The following is a 14,451-nucleotide window of genomic DNA, read 5'->3' on the forward strand; positions in this document are numbered from 1 at the left end:
TCAAGGACAATTACGGCTTTTTGCTCCAACCAGCACAGGTCAGCAGTAACAGAGGTTGGAGAAGAATTGGCAGTGTGCTGTGATGGGGTGCGGGAGGAAGGAAATCAAATGGGTGAGAGCCAGCATCCTTTTGGTCTCCCCTTTGCTGATTCAAAGATCTTGACCCTCATGAGAGGTATAATAGGTAGTAGGCCTGTGCGATCCCCCCCTGCCCGGCAGCACTTGGGGAGAGGGGCTTTTTTTTAGAGCACCGGGATCTGGGAGGGGCTGGGAGAGCAGGGGTCAGGGTGAGCGGATGCCTGGCCCCATGGTCCCATCCCCTGCCCCCTACTTAACAGCTCTGCGTCCAGCTGCAGCTCCCCAAATCATCGATGCTCTCCAAATCTTTTCCGAAGATTTGGAGAGCTTCGAATCGATGGGACCTTTTAATCAGTCCCCTGATTCGATTCGAATTTGGGAGATTTGGCCACCGAATCGGGCCAAATCTCCTCCAGATCGAATCACCACCTGAAGCTTCGCACAACCCTGATGGCTAGAGGCCTCTTGCTGTTTTTGTAGGTCTTTCAGACAAGCATTTAATGAATGCAGCACAATTTCATTTCCTCACGCTACTGTGCAGCCTCCATCAATTTCAGCCAATGAATCCAAATGAAGTATTTTTCCATAAATCACATTTATTTTTAGAAATTACACTTTTTAATTGCGCTGCTGTTTTGTTTGTTTTTTTTAACGTTTCAGTTAGCTTTTCCATGGGGTTTTCTGCAGGCATTTTCTCTACGTTTTCTGCCTGGGCGCTCCCAAAAAATCCTTATTATATGAGGAAAAGATTCTACCCATGACAGGATAAGCTTGCATCCTCTAGTAAATCAAGCTGTTCTGTAGCGTAAGAATACATATGGTAATTTTGATTAGTAACTCTATATGGATAGTGTCGGTGTCTTCTGCTTGCCCGAGTATGAAAAATTCTGTGTTAAATCATAGCTCCCATGTGTTATACTGTTTATATGTTTTACCGTTGTTCCGTTATTATGACATCGTTGTAAAAAAGAATTACTGACCAAGTTGTCTCAATTTAAAAAAATGCAGTTTGAAAATTGGCATTTTTCCACATTAAGTAACAGTTTCATTAGCTGTTAACGTGTCAGCCTTGGGGCTCTCTGTATAAATTATATTTTAGAAACAAGACAAAGTTGGGAATAATTTGGAGATCTCTTGTTATTTTTTTTTATTTATTTTTATAGTGGCTTCTGGTACATTTACATCTATCATTATACAAGTCTGATGACATATGAATGTCTAACCTCCTGTTAGCTTTTGGCTGGGTAAGGAGCAGTTTAATTTTTTGTGGGGTTTTTCTTTCTCTCTTTTTTTTTTTTTTTTTAGCGAGCTCCCTCATCCTCCTCAGAACCTCGTGGCAGCGCTGAATGCCTCGTACAGCCGCAGCGTGATGCTTTCCTGGGTGCGTCCCTTCGATGGAAACAGCCCCGTTCTCTACTACATGGTGGAGCTGTCTGAGAACAGTGAGTAGAGCCACAACACATTTCCACTCTTGCGTTCTCAATCATTCAACCGTCACGCCAGGCTTAGCTTTCACCAGCACCATCGACAAAATCCTACGGCCACTTTCCGATTCTGAGAGAGACCGGGAGTAGGAGTAGCTGGGCTTTAGTCTGGATTACCATCACACTACAAAAGTACGAGAGCAAGAGGCATGGTCTGGTGGTTTCTGCACATCCCAGCTCTGCTAGTGAAATGGTCCATGGCTTCTGTGTCTTCTATGCCTCAGTTCCCACCTGTAAAATGGAGGCAGACATCATTTATTTCTTCCTCTGTTTGCCTGGCTTGTCAATCTATTAAAAACACTCCTAGTATGATGGAGACCCAACTTAGTGAGTGCTTCCAGACACTTGGATAATATCAATCATTATTTTAATGGTGCACCAAAACACCTGAGCATGGTTGGTAAGAAGAGCATGTGCGCTCAGCCTTCAAGACTCCTACCACATATGCATTCATATTCATGAGGATTCATGTATTACCCTCTGCTTTCCCTTGGCTGTTATTTAATACCCTTCCTTTAAGTAGGTTAGTAAGGTTTGTGGCCAAAAATTTTAATGGCCTCTAGCCTCATATATCGAAAACCTAGTCATTCCCAATCGGCTAAGAATCAGCCAAGTGTTTCAAGACTGTACTCCCAGGGCCTCGTTAGCGTTTGACTGAACAGTGTGGCACATAGAGTCCTCTTTGCCCTGTTTGGAAATTGGTTATCTTTTCAATTCTGATCTAATCACATCCTTTTCCTGCCCTCTGGAAATTAGTCCTGCATTTAGGTTAAACCAGCAGTTGGTTATGTTTTCCAGCTGCAGGCCAGATTGACACAGCTCAGGTCTAAGCTGGGCTGGCACTGGGGCCTGGCTGCTGCCATCACTGCTACTTCTCCTGACTACCACTTTTCTCCACTGCCCAGCTGTGGCATGGGGCAGGCATAGCGCCTGCCACTGAATCCCACCAAAGACCCTCAGCTCCATTGGCCAGACACAACAGGTCCACAGGCCAGATTCAGCCCAGAAGCATTAGGTTTCCAGCCTCTGGGTTACACAGTGACAGTTTCTGATTATTTAATGAATAAAACCTATTTTGCCACCTGGGGAGTTTGATGTTGAGAGCACTTTTAAGGATTTCACTTTGCAGGCTGGAACATGAAGATCTTCAGGTTTCAAGGTCCTGTAATGATGATTTTGACATCCACCCGGCAAAGTGCAGGTCTCCAGTCCCAATAAAGCTTTGAGGTCCTTCAGAGGACCATTGTCATGGACGTAGCTCATTAGAAGATTCTTGAAGGCTGATTCCTAGCCAATATAGGCAGGGGCCCTTAGGACACTGGAGTATGGGAGCAATATGATCTCTGCAGGAGGTACTGGTAAGATGATAAGAAGCCTTAATTTCTACCAGCTGAAGTTTGTCAGCCTCAGGTGTAGCCACAGCTAGGGATGCATTGTGCTATTCCAGTCTGGAGGTGTCAAGGGCACTATCAGCTGGAAAATGCCATCGTTCACCCTGCAAAATCCATAAAAGTCTCGGTGAAAATCTGAAATCGCTCCACAGAAATTATGCAAATGATCCTTCAAAACACCACAGGATCCTCTGAACTCTCCTACACTGTGAGAGAGATCCAATAATTTTTAGCTGATGGCACTGTAATCTACCACCGAGAGAATCTCATTATCACAGATCATAGAAGTGTATACTTCAGCTGTGTGTTTGCTAGAAACCAACCAAACAAAAAGCCATACTGACTGTGAACTGAGCACCCTCTGCCCCCGGGAGAATTGTCGTTCCTTCTGGGAACATTCTCCGCTGCTCCCAGCTTTGAGGTTTTGTCTTTAAGTTTCTCCTTATTTGTCTTGCGTTCATGTCCCCTTGCTACATAGTCACTTGTGTACATAGGAGACGGGGAAATCTGAGTTCTTGCTTGTTTTCCATTGTCCCACAGATCCAGCAAGCCTGCAAGCAATGTCAGCAATGAGTTTGATTTGTGTTTCTTATATTCGTTTTTACATAGCTTCACATTTTCCAGCTTTTAGGGGGGGGAAGGGGGGGATTTGCTGTTTCTGAGAATTATCTTTATCAGACAAGTATATCGTTCAGGCTTAGTTAATAACAACAGATTTCCCACTTGAGGTACTATGGGCATTGTCTCTTCGATTTTTTCTCAGTGATGTTTCTGAATAATACTGACATATGATCTTGCACTGCTGACATAGCTTTGTCTCATACATGTTTGTAGTCTAAGTCTCTCTTGTTTTGCACAGGAAAACATTTTTTGCAGGTTTTTGCTGCCAGTTCTTTTTGTGCCACAGGTGTCTTTTCAGATACAGAAACTGTCAAGGATTTTGCATATGCCCTCCGTGAGCTCATTTGCTTGTATTTGGCGTTATTTTACTGTCAGCAGCCGTACAATATGTTAAGCATTCTAATCCCAGATTGCTGTTATGTAGACAAAAGTTGGTGAGGCTCTGCGTTATTTTTTTGGTTGCCAAGGATGCACAGAAGACTTTGTTTTTGATTTTTGCAAAGAGTTTAAATATGTGGGGTTTGTTTTTGCAGTGTTGCAGTTGCCAAGATGTATCCTTATTTTCTTAATTTTTCTGTGGGTTGCTGCAGAGTGAATAAGTTTCTAATAGCTTTAGCGTCCATTACATATTTTTGAATGCATACAGTCAGTGAATACATAATAAAGGTATCTGTTATTGAAAGCTAGCCAAAGAAGGCTCAAAATAATGAGCGTAGATTTCAGGGCACTAATTACTAGCTGCATTGAAAAGAAGTGTATCATTCTACCTGGCATGGATTAAAATTAAAGCCCCTTTCCATTGGTATCACTTTAGTAAGGAGAGATAAAAGCTGATTTTAATTGAGGGGAAAGACAGCAGCAGATCATACACAAGAATTCCTGCAAGGTACCTGACTCTGCTTAACAAATGTATGGAGGGCCAGATTCTCGTCTACCAATTAGGCATCAAAGTGGACTTAGGTGCCTCAGTGCGATTATATTCCACACAGCTCCATTGTGCATCAATTTCTGTAAAATGCAGTCGTCTCACCCTTTAGACTGAGTCGCAGAAAAGCAGCAAGGAGGAAGATTACTCACCCACCTTGTGCATTAACTGATTTTTCAGGGACTTGAACAGTGGGGAATAGAGTCTGGCTTAGGTACTCAGGTCCAATTATGTGTCCAATAGGTGGAATAGAGTCTGGCTTCTAATGTTTATAATAGGGGTACACCAATAGAGATTATGGGGGCCGATACCAACGACCGATTTTTTTAAGGAGGCATATTGGCCGATACCAATCCGATTTCCAATACACCAGCATCCAGCTGGTAAGTCTTTAGGTGGAAGGGAAGGGATGTGGGGGGCCAGATGAACTCCCCCCATGGTGAAGGAAGGAGTGGGACAGGGGCTGGGGCAGGCACTGCCCAACCAGAGCAGGATGGTATGTAGGACGGAGCTGCAGCTCATCCAGGGGATGTGGGGGGGGGGGGAGGGGGCAGTTCCTGCTGCTGTGTGCACCCCAGGAGAGCATGGGGCGGGGGGTGCCCCTGCATCTGTGCAGGGTGGGATGTAGCTGCGGGTTGGGGCCACACTCAGGGTGGGCAGTGGTGGGCTGCGCTCGGGGTGAGCAGTGGCAGCACTACGTGGGGGGCTATGGGAGGGGCTGCAGCCACCCCAAATTTCTCCATACCCCCGTATTGCATCGCCTGTGCCCGTCCCGAGCGCAGCCCACCTCTGCCTCCCCGGAAAGAGCCTGGCGTAGCCCCAGCCCGAGCCCACAGCTGCAGCCTGCCCTGCCCTGCCGCGCACAGATCCATGGGGTACGCGCCTCCCTCCCATGGCCTCCTGGGATGCGCTCAGCAGGAGAATTCACCCCACCCACCCGCTGCCCCCAGACGAGCCGCGGCTCTGCCTGCACCCGCCCCACCCCAGCTGGGCAGCGCCTGCCCCAGCCCCAGCCCCACTCCCTTCCTCGTCACAGGCAGTGTTGATCTCCACCCCCCATCCCTCCCCACTCCCATCCCACCACGAGAGGATTACCAGCTGCGCATAGCTCTCCGAGCTGCCGGACTGTGCTCCTCGCTGACTGTGTGCCACGCTGCAGCTCCATGCACGCGCGGGCATTTATCGGCCAAATTATCAGCCACATCAGGCTGATTTCCGATGCAGTCAGTTTTCTTTATATTGGTGCCGATCCGATATCAGACCGATGTATCGGTGCACCTCTAGTTTATCATGAAGTCTATGCACTTGCCATGATGCAATAGACGAGGAAGAAGATGCACCTTGATTGATAAAATACAGCAACACAATCATTAAGCATTCACCTCTATACACATACCAGGATGAGAATCCCTGTTGACCATCAGGTAACAGTATGCATTGCTGTCATCGTTTCTGAATGGCTTGTGTTTAGCTGCTGTTGTGGTGCGCGTAAGAATTTGTGGTGGCAAGACCTTCAAAGAGATCAATTTCCTTGATTGAGAAGGTGTGAACGTTTCTGGAGCTCATCAAAACATATTGCTAATTGGTAACTGTTGTAACAAGTGCATTATAACGCTCGGCTGAACACTGCTCAGCTGAAAGCTGCTGTTACGACTGCTGCATTCTTGGATATCTGGAGTCCTGAGACCTAAGGGGATAACTCAGATTCACTAGGTGAAGTGCTAGGGAGGTCTGTATTAAAGCCCTGTTCCTACAAAAGCATATGTGCATGCTTAACTTTAAGTCATGAGTAGTTTGACTAAACTCAGTGGGATTAATTAAGTGATTACCATTAAGCGTTGTGCATTAGCCTTTGCAAGATTGAGGTTTAAACATGTATGCCTCCATAGCTGTTGTTGAAAACCAACTCGTATTCACATAAGACATTCTCCAAGGATGCTGTTGGTTTGAATGGTCTTAAACCAAGCAGTTCTCTGAAATCAGATCAGAATAATGGAGTCCCACTGAGTGGTTCAGTCCTCATTCGAATAGTTCACAGTTTGAAATTATTGTAACAGAGGTATGTTTGGGGGCCAAGAGAAAACTCAGCACCTTCCAATAGCCCATACTGTACAAGAGCTTGGAGAGTTTGGCCTGTTCAATGTACCAAACTGAAGGCTGGACAGGGATATGACCGTTGTCTCAAGGAGGAAAGAAAGCAATTTAGGCTACGGAGCCAATGTTAGCGCAAGAAGACTTAAGTAAAAACTGACCATGAATTAATTTAAGCTGGAAATTATAAGAGGATTTCTTACTGTTGGGGCAGCGAGGTTAGAGAACCACCTTCCAAAAGGAGTAACGGAGTCAAAGATGCTAAGTAATTAAGATGGAGTCTGCGATCGGGATAACGTGATGTGGTTGCATACAGTAGCGGGGGCTTGCACTTCCCGACCCCACATTTTGTGTAAACATTTCATTAAAATAAACAGACACCTGAGCAACAGTCCTGTATCTAAAAGCAGAGAGGTACAGGATTTCAGTTTTGTGTTTGGGAGGTATTTCAGCTCAGTAGATACCTGGTAAGAATGGGAAGCAGATTTAGAATACCTCTCAAAGAAGAAGCACCTCTCAGTGATCACCTGCCGCAAGCGCATCCAGAACAGAAATCCTTTGACGTGCACAAATTAGGTCCCGAAACCAGAAATTGAAACAGCAAAATATAGAGCTGTTCTTCACTTTCTTAGTCTCAAGCAGTGTAACATAGGGAGGGAAAAAACAGCATAATTAACAAATAGCCAGCACATTGGAGGGGACCTGACAACTACAAGTGAAAATTTTACAGCCAACAGCAATTACAGGGGCAGAGGGAGCAAGCAGCGCTCCAAGTATGTTCTGGGCAGCTTAAGTTAAATGAGATTAGCGCTGGCTGTTCAGTATAATGGAGGTTGATTTAATAGTTTGACCTGGCAAGTCTTTTGTCACCATGTGACTCCTCCTAGCTTTCTATGGCAGAAGAGTGACAATAATCCCTGGGGAAAAGGGAAGTGGGTATTGAAATTTTTATGGAACATTTTTTTATGTCTGAATTGCCCTTCTTCACGGTGAAACAAGCTCCTTTGCAATTCTGGCTTTGTATGTGTTTTAAGATAGAAGAGCAGCTTTTCAAAGTGTTTGGTTTATTGATTGTCAAGAGAAGAATTGCCATTTAAATTTTAAAGATACTCTGCAAACTCGCTGTATCCACTGCTCCATGAGCAAGCAAATCCTCCCCAAACCACTTTTCTTTACAAATCAGAGTGCCCAGGAGATGAATAGGGTTCGTTTATATTAGTTTTCAGTTTAATCTCTCTTCCTGCCAGATCTTTTATCTTCCACCAGGAGAGGAAAAAGAATAAAGTATTCTACAGATGCAGCGTATAAACAGAGCGGAGCCCCAAGGTGCCGGGGAGATTAATAGGCCTTGTTGTTGAATCAAACTGTTCACTAGATCGAGATGCTTGAGTTAAGCACTCTCAAGTGCCGTTTACACTCGCAGTAAACAAATTAAACGGATTTGCTCCAGGAGATGGACCAGGGCGGATTAGCTCGTTTAAGGACATTCGGCATTCTCGGTAGTGTCTGGTCTTCCCTTTTCTTGATTAAGCCGCCTCAAGCAACCTACTGCGTCCGCCAGACCTTAACGCCTCCTCCCCATTCATTTTCATCTTGCACCTTGGATGTATAGCGAGGTGAGCAGTTTTTTGACTAAAAGTCAACAAAAATCGAATAGTGCAAAAGAGGAGCGGGGGGAGAGGAAAGACTCTGGCTTCCCGTAGTTAATGTGGATAAACTTTCTGTGTTACCTAGAAGATGAAAATTCCCATGACGTAGGTTGTCATTGAGAGCTTGTGGTCAAAGCCGCTGCCAGTAACGTCACGTGAAAAGGTTACTGTTTTACAGGCATCTACTCAGTGCTTACTTCATCCAGGATCCTGTTAAGAAACTGCTCAGAAAGCTTTTGCTGGACTAAATATATTTTGAATTGAATAATTACAAGATGCAGCCTTTATGGCCCAACTGGCATTGTGCCTTGGAGGATTTAAACTTGCTTAAGAATTTGCCAGCAAAGCACTGAATTAGTGATTTATATGTTGGTGTGAAGTTTGACAGCAGCGTTCAGCATCTGGGACATCTCGGCTTCATTTCCAGGCTGTCTGTGGCTTCATCAAAGTGACCAGTCAGGCCCAAGTGCATCGCTGTTCTGTTGAACTACGTACCCAGATACGCTGCCAAAAGCTAGGGGCCCTAATCCTCAGTCCTTTCCAGAGGCAGTTTTAACTTTGAGCGTGGGACATGAAAACAGCTGGTATTAGTTAAAACTGAGCGAGCCTTTAAAGCAGCCGTTTCCATAGCTCCTTTGCTGCACCACCAGCCAAATGTCACCTTTCCTTGACTCTCGCCGTCAGGACTGTGGGGAGAAGATATGACACCATGCTAGGATGAAAAGAAGGCAGAATATTTAATTTCCAACATGTTTCATTTTTCACCTCTCTGAAAACATGAAAATGTAATTCAGGCAGCAGAGGAGCTCCGTGTGCAAAGTGTGTGAACTGACAGCAGGGGGTTTACACTGCTGCCAAGGCTGTTTATTCCAGGGAGACATCCTAAGAAATGATTCGACTGAATACCAGGCCTTACCTCTGTAGGCAAAAAAAAAAAAATCTGCAGGCTGGTCAAATCCACAACAGTAGCTTTTCCAGATCTTTTAAGCAAAGAGCTGATTTGGCAGACAGAGAATGACTCTTCCACACCTGCTTGAAAGCTGAGCAGGAAGATATTCCAGGCTAGCTGCGAATTTCATTACAGCCCGTCAGCGAGAGCCACTCATGGGTGTGGTGTTGTAATGGACTGCCAAACAGATGGGTTGCAAAATACACAGCCCATCTGTCTTTATCGTGCTCATTTCCTCTTTTATTAAAATGTTAATGAATATAGTTTTTATTTATTACGCCCTGACATGTGCAGCCTCACTTTCCAATAGACAAATGTGCAATGTGCCTCTATGGGTTGACAGAAAGGTTTCTTTTGTTGGACAGAAACTTCTTCCCAAAGTCTTTCTGCGGAAAGAAGTGCCAAGATGCTGTCTCATTTCTGCAGGGCTTTTTAACAAGTACCTCAATGTTTTCCAAATGTCTTTTGCTCCACCAGACTCCCCCTGGAAGGTGCACCTCTTGAACGTGGATCCAAAGATGACCGATGTGACTGTGAGTGGGTTAACTCCAGCCCGAACCTACCAGTTTAGGGTGTGTGCTGTTAACCAGGTGGGAAAAGGCCAGTACAGCACTGAGACCAGCAGGTAGAGTAAAAACAGATCCCGGGGTAAAAAGGGCCTGCCTGTGGAGTAATGCTCAATACTTGGCGTAGAAATCTCTCAGTTGTTCAGGATGTTTAAATGAAAGCTCCTTTAATGCCGCAGTGGGGATGTGCGTGGGCACTTGACAGCCACTCATGGCTGGATAAAAAGCTCAACAAGGTTGAGCAGTAATTAGCTGTAATGACAATTAGCAGGAGAAGCATATTCAACAGGGAGAGGGGGCAAAATGAAGCTATCTTCCCCGAGTAGCAATTGAACAGGACCTTAGAAGGCAACGAAATGAGTACGTACAGGGCCAACATTTTTTTTTTCAGTTGTCTAAACTACAGTGGTTAACTGTGGAATGGGCATAGCGCTCACCCTGTCACTGCAGTGTCACTTCTAGAATTCATCCAGATGTGACATAGAAGGATGGCTTCATCAATTTGAGTTTCAAAGGCATCTCCCTTCCTCTGTGAACCAAAGCTTGCTGTGAGCTTGAATTACAGAGCAGCTGAACTCTAAATGGCTTTTGCAAAATGTAGGAGTTTGATATGAAAAATATTGAGGGAGCTGAAGGAAACAATTTGGATGGAGTCACAGATTCTGGACCTGAGCTCTAACTCATTCAGGCTTGTAATCTTTTTAAAGAGATGTGGCAGCCTGGGTGATTCAGACAGAATAAGGCTACCTCAGCTGTCTTTCTTGTTGCTTGCTTAACTGATTTTCTATTATGTTGATTTGTTGTAACTATCTCATGCATGTCTTCAGCAGTTTGATCAGCATTATATTTCTTTCTGGTCATCAGATGTTAGCAAACAAAGCTGGTTCACATGTAATGGATACTTAAACTAGAAAAGCTATCTGTCTTTGTATCTCAGTGCCCACTTCCCATCACATTGTCTTTGTCTTTAGGTTGATGCTCCCGGAAGAACCCCCCAGCGCCCCTCCTAAAAACATAGTGGCCAGCGGCCGCACCAATCAATCTATCATGGTTCAGTGGCAGCCTCCTCCTGAAAGCGAACACAATGGGGTTCTCCATGGGTACATCCTAAGGTGAGCAGCCAGCTTGTTCCCTAGCCTAGAGAATCTGGAGCTAAAAATGTGGGTGGATGAGAGTCTGGCATCTCAGCGGTGTGACTAACCAAAAAGAAAAGAGCGTTAAGGAATTATTTGCCCGGTGCTATGGATGTACATGGTGTCTGACAGACAAACAAAAGATCAAGAAGTTGAGAAATTAAAAGTTAGGATTTGTGTAGCCTGCAAGCTAGTGTCTGGATTTGCAGCACAAATTCTCCATATAAACACTGTCCAGGTACACAGTGGCTAAGTACAGACAGTCAGAAAGCTGGAGGCTGAATTGATTCAGTCTTTGCAAGTTAGTCTAAGCTGCGTAGATTGAACCAATAAACAAGTGAACAGACATTCACTTTTGATTCTGGAAATGCAGCCACATGCCTGCGGTGACCCAGGCCAGAAGCTGCAGTGGGGGGGGCTAGATCAAGCCTCCCTGTTTGGCTGGATCAGACAGCTTGGGCCAAGGCTGACCTGCCCACCTTGCTTGGGGCAGTTGGCAGGGGAGGTGCAAAGCATCTTGGGATGCTGGGGGGGAATGTGAGTTAACTTGTGTGTCTGGAGGGGATCTGGGGTAGAAGTTCAACAAAATCAGGTAAGTCTGATGCTACATCCATCCAGGTTTCTCTTAAAACAGGTTTGGCCATTTGGAAAGTGGTGTATGTGCACTGAACTTCTGTTGTGTTACAAGCTTGAACTGGTTTCTCATCTCTTATACTGGTTCATGTGTAACCTGTATCCCTTGCCAGTGAGTGCAAAACAGGTTACTCCACTTTGAAAGTGAAGTGCTAGGCACTGAAAGGGTTTGTATGAGGAGACAATACAAAGGAGCTAGTGTACTGTAATTTTATACCCTCGCTTCCTGTGCTGTAACTTCCCTGTGTAGACAAGTCTTCACACACATCACACCAAAGAAACAATGAACAATGATTTGCATCAAAGGATAGGAATTTCATCAGTAAACTAGTTTTCTTCCAGAGAAAATAAAGAGGGAGGGTGTGACAGATCGAGTCAACTTGGCCAGGTTGGGTTTCGGATTAGAAATCAGTAAGATAAATAAGCTCTCTTCAACCTGCCTATAATAATTAACGAAGAAAAGTTGCAAGCTGCTAACTTAAAACCAGCTGTTTGGTCCGATCTTTCTGCTTATCCATGTGTTGCTTCCTAAGAAAGGGTGAGACTAAGAGACTCCTCAGAACACATTTCTCTCCGAGTCTCTCTAAGATTTCGCTGCCATCCCTCTGATGTATCTACAGAATATGTCTGCCACTTGGTAGTGTTGCTGCCTTGCACAGAGAGAAGATAACTGTAGCCTTTGCTCTGCTCAAGAAGGCCTTGTCTAAACTAGCCATTGTTGTAGGAAGCTGCGTAGTGCTGCATTACTCCGTGCAGCGGTTGGAGCCTTAGGTGAGACAGGATACACAATTCTGCTGGTGTTTCCATGGTCGTGTCCTCTACACCCGCGAAAAATTATAGCGGTAAACATTCCCGGGTCTGTCTACACTAGTGCTCCTGCCTTTCCTAGCACTGGAAGGTCTGCTCAGGTGATAGTGAACTGGATGAAGGTTTTCTGGATAAGCCAAAGGTTAAGAAAGCTGGTGAGTGTGGATACTCACCTCATCATCCCAGGGGCAGGGCGAAGATTCCCAATAACAGATGGTTCAGCTGTGGTGTTTATACAGCTCGCTGACGTGTTTTCCAAATGATCTTTTTTATTTTTAAGAGAAATGAAGAAATGAAAACACAATAAATACCTCATTTGGTAAAACCTGTGTCTTTCCATTCCCTCTCCTCCAGCCATTTTATAGTAATTTTCCCCCAATTTCACATCTTTTCTTGCTGATAACCAGGGATCCTGGTTTTCCCTAATAAAAAAATCACAAATTCTCCAATAAAACCCCCAAAATCTCACTCCCCCTACAGCCCCCTGGATCTGCTGGTGCCCCTCACTCCTCCCCCCACCTAACCCTTGGCACAACCCTTTACACACACAGACACACACAGACACACATGCTCACCCACCCACCCACCTGGTCAGAGAGAGCACGAACCCTGCTAGATAGGGCCTGGTTTAAATTGCAACAGGAAATGATTTTCATGAAAAAATGTGATTTGCTACAAAATGCCACAGTATGGCCACTTTCTGGGGAGTTTCCCAGCAAGCAGCCATATTGTGCCATTTTGTTGGAATAAGGTGGCTGCTGCAAGGTAGGAAAGCATTCCCCAGCGGGCAGCCTCTGCTGCTGCAATTAAACCAAGCCCGAAGCCTGCCGCCTCAGCTGACTGGGGGCGGGGGGGGAAGGTGGCGCCATGATCTGGGTGCAAGAATGGTGGCCTCCACCACAATCGGGCCACAATATTCACGAGCTGCCCTGCAGTTTAAACCAGGCCCTACTGATGGGCTTGCCCCTGGAATGATTTGCATCCATGAGTCACAATCCACAATAATGTATAACGATCTACGGTACAGGTTTGGAAGGTGCTGATACCCTGTACAGCAGTGGTTTTCCAGCTGTGCTGGCTCTGCAATAGGCCGTCCGGGGTTCCATGGAGAGACTGAGGGTAACGGTGGAGGAGGCTGGGAGGTGGTGTGCTGCCATTGCCAGTCTGGGTTGTCTGGCTCCACATCAGTCTTTAGGATGGGGTAGGGGTTGTGTGGCAGAAAAAGTGATCCGAAACGGTTCCATGACTCAAGGAAGTTCGAAAACACCTGCTGCGGAACAATTGGGATCAATGCGACTTCTAATGGCTCCGCCAGTCCATTCCTTTGTTTCTTCACAGGGGGCACATCTACACATGCGCGCCCATACTGCACAGTAAATATGGCGACTTACGCTGACTTGAGCGTAAATTTGATACCTGCATCATGTGGGTATCAAATTTACACCCAGTTAATTACTGCACGCTAACGCACATTTGGACATCTTACTGCACAGTCGCACTGTGTGTGTGGACTGGCTTGGGACTAACTTTAGTCCCGAGTCAGTCCACACACAACACAGATGTGCCTTAATGCCCACACATGTAGATGCTGGCCTATTCCCATTTACTGCGCAATAACTTACTGCACAGTAAATTTAAGCCAGTATAAATGCACATGTAGATATGCCCAGGATTGATTTCTTTGTTCTTAAACCACCCATTATAGATTTGTACCCAGTCTGGCCATAAATGCTGTGAGAGATTGCAGTTCTATACCTTCTTACCCTTAAGCCGCCTGTTCTGTTATCTTACTGTCTCCTTATAACATTTTCAGTGATGTTTAATGTACACATTTCCTTCTGCAGCTCATGGAAAATTAGCTTCGTTGATCACCATCTCCTGTGTAACAACACTTTGAAAATTACTAGAAAGTTATCTTGTCCATTGTCCTCAATTTTCAACCATTTTTCCTTGCTTAAATATTTTATATGGGCTCCTGAGTGGAGAAACAAACCATCTGTTCAACAGGAATTTAAAATTATCCAATAAAAATAAATCTTTCCCATCCAACATTTGCTTGGGAATCAAAACGTGCGAGTTACAGGAATTTTAGTTGCAGTGGAGTTAGGGTACAACAGTTCTGTG

General features: G+C 45.2%; 1 protein-coding gene across 2 annotated transcripts in view; it reads left to right on the forward strand.

Annotated features, from left to right (window-relative positions):
• SDK1 (sidekick cell adhesion molecule 1) overlaps positions 1-14,451 on the forward strand; it is a 671,164-nt gene that overhangs the window by 508,026 nt on the left and 148,687 nt on the right. For both annotated transcript variants that reach the window (XM_090023696.1, XM_090023697.1), the window contains exons 14-16: positions 1,384-1,520; positions 9,666-9,813; positions 10,726-10,866. In XM_090023696.1, the coding sequence (XP_089879822.1) occupies positions 1,384-1,520; positions 9,666-9,813; positions 10,726-10,866 (426 nt within the window). The remainder of the gene's footprint in view (positions 1-1,383; positions 1,521-9,665; positions 9,814-10,725; positions 10,867-14,451) is intronic.

This window comes from Crocodylus siamensis, chromosome 12 (genome assembly GCF_052110815.1).
Source record: "Crocodylus siamensis isolate JL-2025a chromosome 12, ASM5211081v1, whole genome shotgun sequence".
Taxonomy (NCBI): domain Eukaryota; kingdom Metazoa; phylum Chordata; order Crocodylia; family Crocodylidae; genus Crocodylus; species Crocodylus siamensis.